The 20269-nt window shown below is 44.3% G+C and overlaps 1 protein-coding gene across 5 annotated transcripts in view; it reads right to left on the reverse strand.

Moving 5' to 3' along the window:
• Window positions 1–20269, reverse strand: part of LARGE1 (LARGE xylosyl- and glucuronyltransferase 1) — a 540210-nt gene that overhangs the window by 87286 nt on the left and 432655 nt on the right. For all 5 annotated transcript variants that reach the window (XM_023631102.2, XM_070254456.1, XM_005606571.4 and 2 more), the window contains one exon: window positions 1274–1386. In XM_023631102.2, the coding sequence (XP_023486870.2) occupies window positions 1274–1386 (113 nt within the window). The remainder of the gene's footprint in view (window positions 1–1273; window positions 1387–20269) is intronic.

Here is a 20269-nt window from a genome sequence, read left to right on the forward strand (position 1 = left end):
AGTTTGCACTCCCCATTTCCAAATCCAGCTCTGACTTTCCTGAGGAGGCCTTGCCTCTTTCGGGCTCTTTTCCAAGCTCCCGTACCAGGCCATACTTATTAAGTAGCTACTGACAGGTGGTGCTGGGAGGTGAATTATGGGCCTTTGCAGCAGGAGATGGCTGAATAAACTATCATCATTGGACGTGGACATGCAATTGCTAGCTTTTGGGGACACACTCGAGTCATTGTGACCTGACTTAAAATATGACAATGGAGGACAATTTTCCCCTCAGGTTTAAAACAGCTACCTGGGTAATTTTTAACTCATTCATTATACCATATCTCATGTTTGAAAAAGGAAATTAGTTTCTGGCTGCTTGGGAAATACTGAATAATAACAATGCTAAAAAAAATAGTAAAGTAACCCTACGGACTTTCTTGTTTCCTTTTTATTAGAAAACTTTGCAAAAATTCAACGAATCAGACAATTGCACATTGAACAATAACACAGAGGTTGCTTTTTCGATGAAAAGGAAAGGATAAAATGTGGAGAAGCCAGAGGAATCATCTTTACATTTCAAAACGGCTATGTGCACCACAGGAAACCTGAAATGACCCTGGTAGATCAAGGTCAAAGGCTCAGGCCCCTGCATTTCCTAGTCAAAATGAGAAATGGGGTTTTAATGAATTTTAGTTCATAGTTTGGTGGTGTTCATGGACCTTTTTCAGATTGCATGGATTAAAAGTTCCTACAGCCAGGCAATTTGTCCCTTACATTTAAATGCATTTCCCTTGAGGACGGGGTCATGGTATAGGATTGAAGCAAAAGGCTTTGTTTTAAAAGTTAGGCTCTATTTGCCAGAGAGGCAAATGAAATCTTGTCTGGGAAATGTGCTGTGGCATTCTGGAATCTCAGGGAGTAGGCACGGGGCATTCCACACTGAGATGAAGATGCCAACCTCCTCTTAAACACCAAATTATCATTTAGTTATGAGCCTGCTTCAATAAACTATGAGCTCTCTGAGGCCAAGGTCTGTGTCCTTCATTGATCTCTGGAATCCTATTTCTGAACCCAGTCCCTGGCATACACAGTGTGCAGTGCAAGTCTGCTAAATGAACAAAGAGAATGAACTGAGTTGAGCTGTTGTCTTAGACTGGCAAGTATAAGGCAGATCTATCAAGTGTACAGTCACAAAATAGGTAGGAAATAATTCCGATCCATTCACTTTCAAGTTTGAGAAGGAGCACCAGGGCACTCAGGAATAACCATGCCCTCTAACCTGGCCACTCACCTGGTCAGCTAAGGATGTGGAGAGCATGCCCATCAGCTCCCTCTCTGCGGTCAGCCTCCACATCTGCTCCCATTTCATCTTCCGCAGCTTATCTAGAAGCAGCAGGATCACCCCTGGGTAAGAGCATTGGATGGAGAAGGAAAAAACAATGGTAAGACAGAGAGCCAGGCACACCCATCCACATGTTTTGGAGATAAACACACCTGGGTTCAACCCGAGGCTGTGCCAGTTACTCCGTATGAGACTTCAAACAATCTCTCTGAAACATTGTCATCGCATGGAGCACGTTAATCCAGACCTCAAAGGCTGCTGCAGGCACTAAATGAGATGGGCAAAAGTGCCTAGTACTTTCTGGAGATAGACAGTGACGATGGCTGCACAACAGTGTGAATGTGCTTAATGCCACTGAACCGTGCACTTAAAGATGGTTAAAATGGCATATTCATGTTATGTAGATTTGACCACAATTTAAAAAACAACTTACCACTGCACATTCCCTGTAAGCATTAGATTCTCTCCTAGGCTTTTCCCCAGAGAGATGAGAACCTATCTAGGTTTAGCTGATGGATGATATTTGCACAAAGCACGCCATTTATCTTTACAGACAAAAAGCAGCTCCTCGATGACTTTATTCTGGGTAAGTCTTGCCAATTTGCTTTATACTTACTGACAAGCATATGAGCTCATTTCAGCGTTCCTGATTTCCATAGTCTACTTGAGTCCGCCACAATCAACACATACGTAAACTATGGTGAAGGCAGCGCTGATGCTGGATCATTAAGATGAGCTCCAAAAGCCTCTGGGCTCATAGAAGCTAATAATAAGAGGTTGTTGCCTCTTCTTCTCCACTTTCTTTTTTTTTGTTATTAGTATTTATGAGGAGGGACCTGGGTGGATGGGGGATTGTGTAGCGAGGAAAATTGCCATTGTATACCCTTCTGTATTTTTTAAAATGTTAAAACAAATATATTACTCAGGCAAAAATAAACTAACTAAATAAAAATCTAAAAAGAAAAGTACATTGTGGCTTAGTTGAATGACTTAGAAGCAGCTGTCTCCTACCAGGTCAGTTAGAGCATGCAGAGAGAACACAGAGCAAAGAACACGAAGGGCCAAGAGAATTTCCCCAAAGGCCACTGCAGTTAATTTGGTGGATGGAACTGTAGCACCCATGGGCTCCCCAGTCAATCCTTCTCAGCATGCTGAGCTCAGCAGAGCGGTCGGTGGAGAAAACGCCAGGCAGTTGAAAAATGAACTTAGTTGATACCTAGTACCTACCTTTCTAAGACTGTTGGAAAGAAACTGATTCCCCAAATCACACATAAATGCCAACTCTGAGACTTTTGACTTATTCCAGTGGCGCCTATCTGGAGCGAAAAGTATATCTACTACTTAGGGAAACGTGTTTGGTCTGGTGAAGTTGAAATAAAAAAATATCTGGCTATGGGAAGAATGGGATAACACACCAATCTGACCTTTTCTGTGAGAAGGGTGAATTATATCTATTGCATATCTCCTGTGTGCTTTGTAAGGCTTTTTGGCACATATTTCACTTATGGCTCACAAGATCACTACAAGCTAGATACTGTCATCCTTATTTTGTAAGTAGGGAAACTGAGGGGCTGAGTAAGACTCTTGAACAATGCACAGTATACGAGTGGCGAAACCAGATTCAAACTCGGATCCGCCTGACTCCAAAGCCAGCGCTTCTTCATCTGCACCACACTGACCAGAGCCCCAGCGATGCCTCTTTGGAGCCTGTGACTCAGGCCAAGACTTTTTCCTCTTTTGACTTTTGGTTTCTACATGTGTAAAATGCAGAAAATGCTACTTGCCCTGCAAACCCAGAAAACTGTCCCGCCCCCTAGTGGTAGGCTGGTAAATGATTAACTCCCAGCTCTCCAGGGGAAGAACTAAAACCAAAAACTTAATTTGTAGCATCTGCCGATTCCCATGGTGTAAATACTCCCAGCGTGGCTGCTTTCAAGTTACCAACGTGACATCAGCGAACGCTCAGGGGGAAGCAATGTGCTCGATTAGCCATCCCGAGTCAGTGTGAGTGAGCTCCAGCACACCACTGAAATTGTTCCCCAAACCCGGGAGATATTTCAGAAATGGTAAAATTCACCACAAGCATATCATTTGATTGCTTCTTTTGGGGAGAAAGGAAAGAAAAATTGAGAAAGTCACAAACCAAGAGAATACAGTGATGGATTCCAGAAAATAGATTCCAACCATGTGAAAGAGAATTTCATTAAACCTTATTGCAGAAACTATTTCTAATTAGCCTGGAGAGATGCTCCAACATGTAGAGAGAATGGGGGCGGGGGAGGGGGTGGTGGAAGCTATAAACAATGATGAAAGATATTTCTGCACATTTGGAAGCTTCTAGAGATGTCAATGGTAGATCTGTCTGTCTCTGGGGACTGAGCTAAGAACCGATGCTTTTAAACGGTGCTGAGACTCGGCGAGTCCTAAGTGGCAGATGCAATTTCACCCTGTCTGCCAGGCTAGTTAACAAAAGGGGAGCGTCTAGAACAGAAAACTAAATGCAGAAATGTGGCATCATTGCACCTGTTACCCAGTCTTTTCTTCTGTGTAATTTTAATTTAATTTTTAAAAGCATAAACTATTTCAAACCAACGGAACACTTCAGAAACTAATCAAACAAATAGCACCTAATTTAATAAATGCTAATATATGGCCACATTAACTGTTAATAATAAAAAGTCATAGATAAAGCAAAAGCTCCTCCATCTCATCCTAGCCCCTTGTCCTTCCCCAAGGGTAACGAGGGTCTTGAGGTGGTTGGGTCTCATTTCTATGCATGTTTTTGTACTTTTATTCTCTATGCATACAGTAATAAACAATATATGGTGTTTTTAGTGTTTCGAGGTGCAACGTTTCTATTCTAATTTACCTTGTCACCCAATGTTATGTCTTTAAGATTGAACTATGTTAAGATTGACCATCTAGTTTATTCATTGTAATCACTTTATCCACTGTATAAATAATACCACCATTCATGTATGCATTCCTCTACTGAAGACATTTTGGCAGTTTCCAATGTTTCTGCTATTATAAACAATGCTGCAGTAAACATCCTAATCCCAGTTCACTGGGCACACTTCTGAGAGCTCAGCTGGGGCACATACAACCTCTAAAGTTGTGCAAAGATTGCTGTGTTGACAGCACTGCCTGTCTTGAAACATCTTGAACCGCTCCATCTTCCTTCTCTCTTACATTCAGGCCACCACAGAGTCTCATGGAGTCTATATTCAAAATGCTTTTCACATCTCTTCTTTCACTCATCCATTCAAGAGTTATTTACTGAGCACCTACTATGTGCAAGCTAACTGAAATAGACTTGTACTGTCATTCTTTCTGACTTTTCCCAGTCTCATGGGTTTTATTCAAAATATGAATTCAGCATGCATTTACTGAATGTAGAACATTCAGTCTTGGCCAGGCCCTTTTGTGGGAGACACACAAATCATTACGATTCAATGCTATGACTGCAAACACTGAGAATGTGCTCGGTTTATTCAGGAACACAGAGGAGGGAGGCTGATGCCAGCCTGGGCTAGGGCTCGGTCAGGCAAACAAGGTGGGGCTGTCTGGGGAAACAACATGGACAGAGGCAGCGTGGCAGGACTGGGCTATGCAGGAACCAGAGTGTGCGACAGCTTGACGGTTGCAACAGAATGCTCTGGAGCAAATGCAAAGACATGAGCTGGTACAGGTGAGCAGGCAATGGATCAGGAAGGGCCTTGTATCTATGCAAAAGAGGTGCTTTCCAGCCATTTCACGTCATTTCCTACACAGAAAATGATATCTTTATAACCCACTGGAGGAGAGGGAGGAAGCTGCTTGTGGCTGGAAGGGCTGATCCCGGCCTCCCTTAGGTGCCCGCAGGGCTGAGGGGATCACTAGCTTGGCACATCTGTCACCCATATGTGCCACACTGGTTGGACAGTCCTGCTGAGGCAAGTGGGAGGTAGTGAAGGATTTTGAGGAAGGGCATGCCCATGACTGAATCTGTTTCAGAGAAACCAACCTATAATGTTGTCTACCATGTCACACTTCCCAGGATGGAAGGCCTCCCGTATCTCAGGGAGCCTAAAGAACAAGCCATAATTCCTTAGCCTGGAATTTATTTTGGAGTCTTGCCACAGTTTACTTTCTTCCCTTTCATCAGACCCTTCCTTCCAGCAAAACCGGCACAAGGACACTTTGTCACTTAAACACTTCTTTCTTTGCAAACGTGACAGGCCAATATGTGACAGCCTGGTTTCCACTTCAGAATCCCAGAATGTTGACTAAATCTCCTTCTCTCCATTCCCCAATTCAACCAAGAAACAGAATCCAAAACAAACATGACAATTTACGATCCGGCTTGTCACAAAGCTTCTGACTTCCACTCTCAGCTTCTGCATTTCAGAGCTGTCGTATTCATCGTCTCTTCTGACTTCGCCACAATCTCAGAAAGGAGACAGGGTAATCATTATTACCGCCTTTGGAGAGATGCGGAAGTGAGTTGTGGACAAGGGAGGTGACGTTTCCAATGTCACAGTGCTGGCAAGTGCTTCCTACTGCCCTGTCTGGAAGAGGGTCTTCATCCTGGAACGTCAGGACTAACGCAGACTGCGTGCATCCCGTGCCAGCAGGGCCAATGGGAAGGATTTCCTTCGTGCCTTGACATTTTAAAAGACTGCTTCACATTAAACAGGAATGCCAGACATGTACTTGGCCAACACAGGCCAACGTGCGCTCACGGGAATCAGAGTTCCCAGGACCCACCGCCTGGCTATATGTGAGCTGCCCTTGACATGTCAAACAAACCACTGGGGACTCTGCCTGGCCTTTAATCTTGGGTCCTGCATTCAGAAGTTATTTTCTCCTATAATTCATTTTAGAGGTATGTTTTGAACACCTCCTATGGTTCTATTCATTGGGTTAACTGTAGACTTAGCAGTTTGTGAAACACAGTCCTTGTTTTCAGGGAGCAAGGCCTTACAGGGATGGGAGATGAGTAACCAAGAAAACACAAAACACCACAGTAGATAGGAGATGTGGTAAGAACGATGGGGGCCAGTACAGGGAGACTGATGGTGAGCCGGGTGTAGAGGGAAGCATTAGGGAGAAGCTTCCTGAAATAACCGATGTCTAAACTGAAGCCTGAAGGATGCTAAGGATTACCTACATGAAGGTCAAGGCAGACAGGCTTCTGCCCTCAGGCCTGTGAATGTCTACCAGGTAGGAAATATCTCCCACCACATTTGAACAGCAGACTTTCAAAGGTAACGACCCATTTCCCTTCTTCTTCCAAAAAAGAGAATTCAAAAGAGGCTACATAAAGTTACCTAGCATGGGTGAAAATGCTTGTCTTTGCTCATAAATCTATAATTAACCGCTGGTTATTCATACAATAAGTATCCCCACGACCTCATGCTGATGCAGTAGAATGAATTCTGGGAACACGGGCAGTTCTGTAGCCATCACAGAAGAGGGAGCTGCACGTAACATGCAAATTGAAACAGACTTAGAAACATAAGCCCTGAGTTTGAGTCCTGATATTACTGCTTTATGAGCAACATCTCTTAAAAAAAACTCACTGGAATCCTGAGTCTCAGTTCCTTACTTGTAATATGGGGACATTCTCACATTAACTCCAAGGTGATTATGAGGATTAAAACATTGCATCTTTAAAAGTATCTGGTATATGCCATGATCTATTATTTCCTACCTTGAAGTAAAAATCCCATGACATTAACAAAAAGGGTACAATAGGAACAGCACTAGATATTGCTGACTTAAAAAAATTAATTGAAAATAAATATCTATACCCAGTAATTCATTCACTAGCCTGGATTCACTCGTCTTTCTAAAAATCTTAAAAATGCCCTTGTGTGTAGAATACACAGGACACTTAAAAATTTTGAAATAGTTTCAGGCCCATATTCCTTCTCTGTCAGTTTATTGTGTCACAACCAGCATGATTAGGAGGTCCCCTGGGGTTTATTCCAAGTGGCAGGTAAGGGATACAACCCACGGGAAGAAAAAAAAAAAAACAAAGGAAAGAAAATCCACAAGTAAAATTATGTGCATAAATTACGGTCTTAAGCAGCAAAGGGGTCTGCTTAGGCTGTTAAACTGAATCACCTGGATACACATTTATACGAGAACCTGCCTGTGTCTTCAAAGGTTCAGAGTTTGCCCCTAGATGGTACCAGAGCCAGAAAACATTTCTAAGAGAAACATAATTCTAACTATTTATTGACCTCACTCCTGTGGTGCTGGGGAGATATTCTAATTCATGATGGTGAAGGCCTTTGGAAATATGAAGCTTATAAATAACAGTTGCAGAATCCATACATTTCCTCATTAAGGTGCCTAATTATCACTCCCTGAACTTGCAGATTCCCACTAGAATGAACACCAATTATGTACACACATGCAACATGGGAACAAGCTTTGTACGTGAACATTACTCAAAATGATGAAAATGGCTCCTTTTGAAATTGGACCCTTTCAAGCTGAAACAACACAGATCTGGCTTGGGGAAGCATGCCCTGAGTCAGACCCTGACACTTCATTCCTGCTGTCAGGGGGACAGTGGTGCCAAAAAGCTTGACTCTGGCCTTTGCCTGGCATTTGCTGCTGCACGATCCGCCCATTTCCATACTTGCTGTCGGGCTCTGGGAGCGCGGAGCGAGCCCTTCACCCTGGAGGCCGGCGCTCTGCACAGAGGCAGCCGGCCTTAAATTTGACAGGGACTCCTGGCAGAGCTGGCTGGGCCACCTGGGGCGGGCAGGGCTTTACTTCAGCCGTTGTGCCAGGAGCATAAGCGACCAACACTAAATAAATGAATAAGTAAATAAAAAATCAAAGGCTTCTCCTGTGAACATCTGGTCCAGCGGTAGGGCGTTTCATCTGCGGATCAGAGGGCAATGTGTCTTTTTCCCAAACTGAATGTGTAGCAATGGCTCGGGAGCCAAGAGGGCAGGGAAAGAAAGGTGAATGTCTATGTAGAGAGGAGAGAGAAAATAATGCTTTTTTTTTTTTTTATGAGCTAGATATTGATTTTACCAATGCAACTGCAAAAGGGAGAACAGACTAAAGATGGCGACAATGCTGATGATACCTACCATTTATCAAGCAATTGCTGTATACTGGGATGCGCTACTTTATTAGATGACCTCCGATTCTTATGACAAACCTGCAAGGTGGATAGAGTTACCCCCATTTTACAGATGAAGAAACTAAGGCTCATATATAGCTAGTGAGTGGCAAAATTAGTCTCACTCTCTGACCTGTGGTCTTTCAACCAGGCCATGCTGCCTCCTGTGTACATGTGTGTCTGTGTACATGCACATTGCTAAACACAGCAAGACCTAGTTGAATCAGTGGCTTAAAGCCAAAACAAGTCTGCTGGCTCCTGGAGGAACAGTAAGTAAATGTCTGAAGGGCACTGAGAAGACCACAGGCCATAACCAGACTGCCTATGTCAAATCCTGGTGGGAGACCAAGCATAAAAAAGGCCAGGAAAGGCAGGGCTCCTCAAAGACCATCCTGTGTGAAACTGAAGCTGCACACGGAAGGTGGGGCCTGACCTAGTGTATGTGAGCATGGGTAACCAGCTGGAGCCAAGAAAGATTTCAGTCAGCACACTGTTTCAGGGCTAACTAAGGTCAACCTTCCCTCCTGTGTAGCACAGAGATCCTCTCTTTCTGCATCTGAGCCCACTGGGCATGTGTCGTACCACCTCTTGCAGGCAAGGAGAACCCCCTGAAGCTTTCTCAGCAAAGGGAGTACCTTAAGCTGGCATTATGAAGACCTTCTGTTTAAGAGAAGATTCCACCACTATCTTATTTCTTTCTTTCCATGCAGCTGGCTAATATGGCTACAATCGGCTTGGTCAATTCAGACCACGTGCTTCCTCAACTCAGGAGGAGAAACTGAGGTTGAAAGCGGCTGCGTGCCTCCTTCCGGCCAGTTCAGAGCAGGTTTCAGAGTAAACCTTTTATTCCCACACCCAGTGTTTCCCAGTGTGTTACATGGTGCTCTGCAGGATACCCATAGGTGTTGTGGGAATCAGGGTGAACGAAGTTAAAAGTTTAGGAGGCGGTGAGTTCAAGAAAGTTCAACAGTGTCGGACATATCAACGCACACGTGAATCTCAAAGGGCGCTGCTGCATCCAACGTTTTCCAGATTCATCTTCCAGGACCTTTTCCTCCTTGCCCCCAGGAATCTGAAGGAATGGATATTGCCTCTTCCCTTCACCTTGATTGCTCCCTGCCTTCTGTCTGCACCTTCTCAGCTCGCCACCTGCACTGCAAGGGCCGTTCCATGAAAATAAAGATTTGTTCCTTACTCCTTCAGCGTTTTCTGTGCTAGTTTGACCCAGAGAAATGAAAGCTGAAGTGGGCACCGAGTGGGCTGCCACGCAGGAGGCTCTGGGGAACAGGCTGTCATCCAGAAATGTTTACGAAAATGATCCTCATAATCGCGACTTTCCTCTGTCTTGCTTTGAAGCGCTAGAGTTCCCTTCTCACATGTGACCCAATAGAAGGGGATTTTATTAAAAATCACTTAATTTAAAATCTCCTGCTGATTTTGCCTGGGACACTTTTGATCATATAAATTGAAAGGTTTTACTTTTTTGCTTTTTAAAGTTTTTCCTTCCTGAAAGCTCTTTGTCAGAGAAAGAACATGGAAATCCTTCTACCCGAAGCCATCCCTGACATGGCTGGGATTTCTGAAAGTGTGGATGGAGTACAAAGGGCTGCTCAGACCTTATAAAAGGCTGGTGGTAATTTACTCACTCGTTCATTCACTCAGTAAATACTGAGTGACTTCTATGTGCCAGGCACCAGATCCACAGAGATGGAAAACACAGTGGTCACTGCTGTCAAGAGTCTGGAGGTACTATGGGTATTCCAATAGAGAGATGTGTTCTGGGAAGGCAGGGCTGGCTCAAAAGGAGAGTGGGGTCAGATCTCATGTTGTGGGGAGTGGCCCTTTAAGAGAACAAAATTTCACCATTCCCCTTTCAAACACAAATGTATTTGGACAAGACTGTGATAGGGCTAAGAGCAGGAAGGGTTTGGTGGCTGGTAAACACTTTTTAACAACACTTGCAGAGTACTTTTATTTTTCTGCTTTAATAAGCAAACTTTTTACTGAAGTATATATTCAGAAAGGTGCACAGATCATAAGTGCACGGCTTGATGAATTTATACAAAGTGAACTCACTGTCGTAATCAGAGCCGAGACCAAGAAACAGAACATCACTAAGAGCAGAATGCCCTTTGCAATCACACATACACACATTATCTTGCCATTATCCCAAATTCTTACACCATAGTTTAATCAATTTCTGAATTTTACATAAATTGGATCATATCGTATGTCCCCTTTTTATGACTGGCCTTTTGGCTCAATAATGTCTGTGCAATCCATTCCTATTATTGCATGCAGGTGTAGTTTGATCATTTAATGCTCCATAATAACCTATAATAGGAATATATCTCATCCTAGTTATCCATTATATTGCTGATGGACATTTGGGTTGTTTCCAGTTTTGAAAGCTGGTATAACCATTCTCAAACACGTCTTTTGGTGTCATATGTCTGCATTTCTGTTGGGTGCAAACCTAGGAGTGGAACTTCTGGGTCAGAGAGAGTGTCTCTGTTCAGCTTAAGTAGATATTGCAAAGTGGTTCTTCCTATTTACACTCTTGCTAACAGTGTATGAGAGTTCCAACTGATCCATATCCCCACTAATAACTGGCATTGCCTGCCTCTCTGCATTTTAGACCTTTTGGTAGGTACACAGTGGTGTTGAATTATGGATTGTAGTTTGCATTTTTTCATGATTAATGACTCGGCACCTTTTCAGATGTTAACTGCCCAGTCGGGTATCCTCTTCTAGGAAGTGCCCATTCAAGTCTTTTGCTTATTTTTCTATTGGGTTGCCTGCCTTTCTCTTGCTGAATTGCAGGAGCTATTTATAGATTCATCAGGCAGAGACCCAATGCTCAGTGCTGGCTGCTTTCCTGAGTAGGTGGTGCCCACCGACTACTTTGCTAGTTTTTGTGGAATCAAAGAAGATTAAGCCGGAAGAAGCCTCAGAAGGTCATCAGATCCCTGTCCGACCCCCATCCTCATTTCCCTGAGGAAAGTGAGGCTCAGAAAGGCTGAGTGGCTCAAAGTAAAACAACAAACACAAAGTAAACAAAGCTCAAGGACCCCCAAAGCCCCACCTCTCCCCTGTGCTTTTCTTTCTCTTCTTCCTCCAACTCTCCACTTCTCTCTAACCCATCGTTTAAACTCATCTGTTTTCCTTAGTCCTCCTAGACTCATTTGTCAAATGAGGGGGATAATTTCTGGTCAACTGTACAGAGAGCTCCTCTTAACCAGAGAGAGCTTTGTAAATAACAAGTTGATGAAAAGTGCCACTGTGGGTTGAACTGGGTACCACAAAAAGATACAGTCAAGTCCTACCCCCAAGGACCTGTGAATGGGACCTCATTTGGAAATAGGGTCTTTGCAGATGTAATCAAGTTAAGATGAGCCATGTTAAATTAGGGCGGGTCCTAATCCAACGACTGGTGTCCTTATAAGAGGAGAAGAGACAGAACCAGATGCACAGGGAAGAAGACCGAACCAGACGCAGAGGGAAGGAGGCCACGTGAAGATGGAGGCAGACACTGGAGTGATGCTGCTGCAGGCCAAGAAATGCCTGGGGCTACCAGAAGCTGGAAGAGGTGAGGAAGGATCCTCCCCTAGAGACTTTGGAGGGTGGAAGTTCTGGCCAACATCTTGATTTTGGACTTCTAGCCTCCAGAACCACGAAAGAATAAATTTCTGTTTAACCCACCCAGTTTATGGCACTCTGTTACAGCAGTCTTAGGAAACCAACAAGCGCCAACTCCTCAAATCCACTTACTTTGCCTAAAGAAACACATATTAATTTCCAAGCACCCTAGGCTGCTGTCTTGGGCCAAACTTATTATTGCCATTTTCCAGATTTTTTGACAAATTTTCAGAGAATCATTAAATCATAGAAGGTAAGTGATTTTGCCCATTTTAGACAGCAAGTGATAAGAAAAACCTAAAGCAGAAACCATGCTCACTGAGCTGTGGTTCTGGCTTTCCTCCCACCCAGGAAACCCAGCAGGGGATCAAGTCTCTTGCAGGACCAGCTCTGAGACAAGACAGCCTTTCACAGCCAGTCCATCCAAAAGCAGGAGATAACAGATACTGAATAAATACACTCTAGCCATGCCCAGGTCACTGCAGTGAGGGTAATCATTGAAGACTTTCCAGCCTGTCTCTTCCAGTAAGAAGAAAGCATTTTCTGGAGCTGTATGGGGGAAAAATAGAGAGTGTCGAAAACTTTGGTCTTAAAATTACCACAGAACAGAATGAAGCATATTATGATGCTTAGAAGCCAGAAGTAGATGCAAAAGCCTAGACAGCACCACAGAGCCTGCCTGGGGGTCTGGAGCCCCACAGACTTTCTATCAGGCACTGAAAAATAACTACTCTCTGAATAGAAGTCAGATCTGCTGACCAGCTTGTTGGCATGGAGATTTTAATTTTTTACGAATAATGAGCCTGCCTCTCCCCACCAGTCTGGCTGGATGCTTCGCTGCACAAGATGATGTCTCATTTGCTTACCAAGAAGGGCGAGACGGCTTGGATAGCCAAGCAATTCTGACCAGTTGAACGTGCCCTAGAGCCCGCCTGAATGCGGAGCTGACGGACTGCGGAAAGGGCAAGAAGCTTTTTGCAATTTCAAAGGTAAACAACGTGAGCCCACGTGGAATGGCACACAACCTGTCTTTTCGTTATTCACTCGTTCACACGCTCAAAGAAAAAACCTGCACTGGGAAACCACCAGTGAGGTGTGTAGAACTCACAGCCTTCTTTACTTTTCACCTCCTATTCAGGAAGTGGAAAGAACTAGCACTTCTGGAGTGTCTCTTAGGGGTCTGGGGTCACGCTGTGTATTCTGTTTGTCCACTCCAGGTCCACTCTCTGCCCTTCTCTGCCTTCATCTGTGCCCTGGCAGACTCACTGCCACAGACTGCATCACCTGGGATCCCTGGTGGCTGTTTCCTGGTTGGAAGCACCAGCCACAGACTGGAAGGTTGCAGGAAGGAGAGGGGATTCCATCCCGGGGCACTGTCGAGTTTGGGCAGTGTTTCCAGCACTGCCTGGGTCCTGTGTCCTGTGTCCTCTCTCACTCCAGCTTCTTTCGGCTGGGCAGCCATCCTCCACGATTCTAGCTCTCACTGGTTTCTGGCAGCATTACCTCTTCCCTTTACATCTTGTTATGGGCTGAACTGTGTCCCGCTAAAATTCATGGGTCGAAGTTCTAACCCCCGCCCAGTACCTCAGAATGTGACTGTATTTGGAGATAGGGTCTTGAAAGGGGTGTTAAAATGAGGTCCGTAAGGTGGACCCTAATCCAGTATGACTGCTGTCTTTATAAGAAGAGGAAATTTGGACAGACAGGTACAGAGGGATGACCCTGTAGAGATAGGGAGAAGACAACCATCTACAAAGGAAGGAGAGAGGCCTCAGAAGAAACCAACCCTGTGGATGCCTTAATCTTGGACTTCCAGCCTCCAGAACTGTGAGAAAATAAATTTCTGCTGCTAAGCCACCCGGGTTGTGGTATTTAGTTACAGCAGCCTTAAGAAATTAATACATGTCTCTTGGCCCAGAGCTGGTGACAGCTCACTGCTTCTGTATTCAGCATCCTTCATATCTTCAATGCTGTCCACTCACCCCATAAACGGTCCCGTCATTAAAATATCTTGAATTATCTGATGAGACGTTGGGATCCTGACTATTACATGTATATTATTTCATTTAATCCCCTGAACTGCCTCCATGAAACTGGGATGGTTCTGGTTTACATTTAAATCAGTTTAAGTAAGTTTAAATAAGAAAACTGAAGGTCAAAGAGGTTACATAGCTAGTGAATGGCAGAGGGGGGATTTCAACCAAGGTCCTTGCGACTCCAGTGGCAAAGTGTGCTGATTCTGATAGACCTGGAACACGCTTAATGAACAAACCATCTCACAGAATCAGAGGCCCAGGGAGGGGAAGGACCCTTGGACATCTAGAGTTATCTCTTTATTTTACAGATGGAGAAACCAAGACTCAGAGAAGGGAGCTCAACGTCCTAAGGTCAGGAAGCTTGCCCAGTGGCAGAATTAGGACTTGAATCTAAGTCTCTCGATTCCAGCTTTGGTACTTTGTGTCGCTCCCCTGACTGGTTTCAGAATGACGGCAAGAATAGAGGCACCTCTCAAGTCTCGTACTTGGATTACCTGGGGACCTGACCATAAACATTAAGGGTCCTAGCATCAATCCATATGTCAGCTCCACATGACCTTGGGCAAGGGACTTAATTACTGCTCTGTGGTTCAGTGTACTCTTCTGTAAAACGGGTATGAATAATGACTCATAGGGCTGTTGTGAGGACTAAGTAAGATAAAATAAAACACTTAGCACAGTGACTAACACACAGGATAGTCTTAATTAAATAATGAGCTACTCCTATCAGCTGGGATAGATTTTTTAAAACTAAACTAAGTTCCTACTGACTTGTAGGCATTGAATTCACTGCTTAGAAGCTGAATAATCACAATAAATGAAGACACTGATAACCAACAATGATGGCAGCAGCCCACTACTGGTCCCCTGCCAGGCCCTAGGCACTGTGCCCACCACCTTTACATCTTATAACATCCCAGAAATGCTGAGTCAGTAACTAAGAAGCTAATAAGTAAGCTCAGATCCAAACACATTTGCATGTGGCTTCCAAGCCCATGCATCTTCCAACACCATTGTTGATGAGATGAAGTCTGACGCGACTAGGACAGGAAACTGGCTGCAAAAAGCACTAGGCAATCCACTCTAGGCCTGTGACTTTAGGATCTACAGTTTTTGTAGACATGTAGAGACAGCCATGTTGGAAGCTGTGGGTGCAGCTTTCAACACAGTCTATGGCACACAGTAGGTCTGCTTGTGACAAGTATAATGACCTGCATTGGTATGGAACTTCAGTGAACTCTGAAGAGCTGGATCTCAGTAAGCTAGTGTCTGGAGCAGAGGAGAGGTTAGAGATGGCCCGTCTGTTAACGTGAATCCCTACAATACTGAAAGCGACTTCAAGGGAAGACTTTAACGGGGTGAGCAGGCAGTTCCATCTCCTTATTTCCTAGCACAGCCATAGTTCTAGAGAAGGCTCTGGACTTGGCCAAGTGCTGGCACTGTAGTGTTGTAAAGACCTGGAGGCCTGAGATGCAGGTTAATTCTGGATCCATTACTTATTTTCTGTATAACCCAGGGCATGTTAGCAAATTTCTATAAAAGTCTCTTTCCTAGTCTGTAAAATGGTTATGGTGATATTACACTTATTTTTTCATTCACCCAATATCTGTTGAGAGATTCCCATGGACCAGAACCCCTGCTGAAAACAGAAATCCTTATCCTCATGGGGACTATATGCTTACAGAGGACAGACAACAAAAAAAGTAAGCAGGTTGGACAGGTAGTATGTTATATGATGCTAATGATAAAGCAGGGAAGGGAGACAGGAGTGCTCAGGCGGGGGGCCTGTTGAAATTTTAAACGGGTGTATTTAAAGAAGCAAAGGCTTCTCTGAGAAGGCGATATTTAAGCAAAGACCTGCAGGAGGCGAGGGAGCATGCCAAGCTGCCGATAAGGGGGAAGAATTCAGGCAGCATCAGCTCCACGTGCAAGGTCCCTGAGCGAGCTGATACACTGCAGGAAGAGCAAGGAGTGCCTGCCTCCTGGGCTGCTGTGAAAGTTAAACAAGATAATGATCCATTCGAAAGATCACATTCATAACAAGTGCTCAATAAATGTTAGCCAGGACTATTAACATTATTCCCGTGGGCCCAGGAAGGCCGCTATCCACTGGAAAGCGACTCCGGCAGGCAGAAGGCAACAGTAAACCTTTGGGGTCTGAACTTGTGCTAATGAATGAGCCTACTGGCTCTCGGCCAGCCTGATTTGGGGAAACCCACAGGCCGTCCTGTTCCTGGGAGAGGATTTCTATAAATTGGATTAGTGGCGCACGCATTGAGTGCTGAGGAGAAAGAAGGAGAACTAAATCCAGCTTTGTCGTGGTGTCAACCATTTAAAAAGAATGTGCAAAAGTACCCTGGTTCAAGCATTCAGGCAAGAGTGATGAATATCCTTGCCTTGATAACTTTTCCAGCATTCAGTAACACAGGAAGACAGAAGGGCGGTGGAGGAAGATGGAGCCAATCTGCATTATCCTTTTAAGGACCTATTTAATGCAGGTGAAATTTCCCCCAGAAACTAATTTCTGCTTCTGTTAAGTGGGAGAGAGGAGGCGTGGTGAACACTGTACCTGTGAGCAATTATCCAGGGTGACTTTTAGCTATCACCATAACCAAAGAGGACCACAGATGGATGGACTCCACACTGGGACAGTAGGAATTGCAAAATAAAGGAATCCAGTGGCTTCCTCACATTGGCCTTTAAGGGCACGCAGTCATCCTAAGCCATGCATACTTTTCTTTTTTTAGTCCTCTTGTAATTGGATCCCTTCAAAACCAATATGGATCTCTAAAATCACGGAATTCTGAGCTCTAATTCAGCTAAATATAATTTTATACTCTTCCAGTACTTTCATCACTTGCTCTTTCTTCCTCATCCCTCCATTTACCCTCTACTCTCTCTACCCTGCATCCTTCCTAGCTTTCTCTTCCGAAGCCTTCCTGGATTGCCCAGCCACCCACCTGCCTGCCTCTTCTCCACCCAGAAGCTAGTCAGTTATAACCCTCATCTTGTTGCTTGACAGTTCCCCGCTAGATGCTGAGTTCTCTAGGGCAGGGATGGTGTCATCTCCACAGACACCAGTACTGATCGCAGGCCCAGCAGACAGACTCAGAGAATGTTTATGAATGAGCTGACAAATAAATGAACAAGTTCAGAAATAAATGCCCTGCCCAGCAGTATCTAACAGAAGTTCATTAATGTTTGCCAAAGGACTAATTGTAAAAAAGGCTTTGGTACACAAATAAACTGGTTAAACACGAAGATCCTAGAGACGCTTGAGAGCGCAGTTTGTCCCGCAGGAATGCAGTTGGGGCCTGTCTAGCCCCTGCCTTCAGCCGAGACAAATCAGGCAATGAGGTCCAAAAACTGATCTTGAGTTAAAGGACTGCGCATCTCCAATCATAGGAAAAGATCTCATAAAGTCTGCTGTCAGCAAGTTCTCTCTGGCTTAACTCCTTGGCCCATCTGCTTCCTCTGGGCCAAAGCAGAGAATGTTGGAAAGAGCTAGGGCTTGGAGTCAGACAGCCTGTGTCTCTGACACTTCCAGGCTGTGTGACCCCGAGATAGTCCCTTAACTTCTCTGCGTCTCTGTGGTCAGCTCTTTTCTCCAGAGGCAAGTTTCTCTTGGGGAATACTCTACTCTGGGCAGAATTGCTTCTATGGATCTTTTCCTCAAATACAAGCTTTTTCCTTTAATTATATAAAGATTTTGAGAACCTCTATTGGTGATAATTCCAAAAAAGGGAGGAAATGAGAGAGTAGGGTGGTAAGGTAAAGCAGTAGAAGGTGCTAGAACAGCCATAGCCACATTCCAGAGTCATCTGGACTATTCCACCTATGTGTTAGAAGCCCTGAGGGGCCAGGGAGTGAGGGTGTGAGACGAAGCAAATATCTGTCTGAGAAATACCGAATGGTCAATAAACACTACTGGGAGTGCCCTTTGTCCCAGTCATCTAAGCCACAATTAGAACATAGAATTAGGAACATGTCACTCATAGTCCTACAATTATATGAACATTTGGTGAGAGGACCAGACCCAAGGTGTGTGTGTGGGGGGGCCTCTTAGTGTGCATGCCAAGCACATTAATAAAGAATTTATTGAAATGAAAGGGGGGAGCCTTAAAATTAGTATGGACCAAGAAATGATAAATGGAAATTATACAATGGTCATTATTACTAATTTATAATGTACAAATGATCACTGATGTTCTGTGTTTACCGCAGTGTTACAGAACAAAACCCCAACTCCACATCATCATAGCACAGCCCAGGAGGTTCTCAGCAAGCCCCCTAGTCTCATCTCAAGTTACTCCTGCCCCTCGCACCTCCACTCCGTGTCAGAACAGGCCAAGCGAGTGCCCACCTCGGGGCTGCCGTGTTCTTGTCGCCAGCTTAGGTACACAGCTGGTTCCAGGTCTCAGCTGAAATGTCACCTCCTCAGAGAGGTCTGTCCCTGATATCCTCGATCACAGAATCCCAGTTAATTACTTTAAGGAGCCATCACAACATGAAATCCCATCCTTTCCTCCTTCCCTCTCGCCTCCCTCCCTCCTCCATAGGCGGGGAGTGAAGATTTCAACAGATGACATACATAAAATACTACAGGGTTAGGAACCCTTGCTTTCAAGATAGAAAGATCTGTGTTCCAACCTTAGCTTTGCTACCGACCCACAGTGAGATTTTGAATAATCATGTAATCCTTACAAGGATGTAGTGAGAATTAAATGAGATAAAGCATGAAAAGCACTTAGCATATGGCTTGGCATGAAGAAATTGCTCAATGAATGTTAGCCAGTGATATTAACACAATACTGGGCCCTCAATATATGTGAATTCCTTCCTTGATCCTCTGTGAAGATGGATGGTCTCTGTTTACCAATCTATGGTTATGTTAACCTGTTAATTTAAATGAAGGCCACTAAAAATCAGTATAAGGGATCTTCGGAAACATCAATAACTTCATTAGGAAGGAACTGCCATTATTCTTCCATATATACTTCCTTTGCCCTATCATCCAAATTCTACAGAATGGCCCGTCCCCCTCTACCTGCAGAAGGTCTTCCTACCCCCTACTCTTTAAACAGTTCATGTGTCCACTTCCCTGAAGACCCATCTCACGAAGCTGCCCCTTAAATTTGACTCCTGTCATTATGCCAGATTTGCATCTTGGATTTTTTCTCATCTTCTCTCCACAGTAAGACCCTGCCAGGACTTCCTTCTTACTACCACACCAACAAGACAAGATTTCAAAGAAGCCTGTGTCTGGAAACATCAGCATTCCCACTTGGAAGCCCATCAAGACCACTCAGTTGTCGTGCCTTCCCTCCTTTGGGCTGCAGAGGTGTCTTGCATGCCCTAAATCTCACGCAGTCTTTACAACAATACTATGCGAAGTTTTCCCATTTGCTACGTTTTCAGGCGTGGACATAGGCAGAGGAGCTGGAACGTCTAAGGTGCTGTGATGATGTGTCGAGGAGCAGAATTTGAGACCTAATTTTGATTGATTCCATAAATGTTTGACAAGTGTACCAGTTATTAGGAAGACTGAACGTGAAAATGCATTCCTTTTATTAGGTAACGTTTATTGAACCGTGAGCATCAGCCAGGGATGACTCTAAGCGCTGGAGAATAGAGGGTTGAACAAGGGAAATAAGACTCTGCTCTTACATACAGAAAGCATCTCACATGGGGTGACTAGAACATGCAAAGTATCCAATCCATGTGTCAGTCCCATTCTTTTCCCTTTATCGTTTGCGCACATCTCTCTCCAGTTAAGAGCGGGGTAAGGTCTCATGCCATTTTGTCCTTCTTTCAGTGCCTATATAGGAAATTACATCTGCATATAATTAAGGGGGGGTGAAGACTCACTGAGTATCTATGCTATTTCTAGATCATTGGGTTTTATGTTATATTTACAACAGCTTACTTAATCCTCACGAAAGCCTAGTAAGAATGTGTTATTATTCCCATTTTCCAGATGTGGAAAGCTACGTGACACAGGCAAGATTGTACCTAACCCAAGTCTGCAGGATAGCCACAAACCATACTCTTCCTGTGAAGCTGCAAACTGTGGCCGGTCAACTTTTTCTAAAAGGCCAGACAGGATATATTTTTGGCTTTGTGAGCCAAAAGGTCTCTGTT

Source organism: Equus caballus, chromosome 28, assembly GCF_041296265.1.
Source record: "Equus caballus isolate H_3958 breed thoroughbred chromosome 28, TB-T2T, whole genome shotgun sequence".
Taxonomy (NCBI): domain Eukaryota; kingdom Metazoa; phylum Chordata; class Mammalia; order Perissodactyla; family Equidae; genus Equus; species Equus caballus.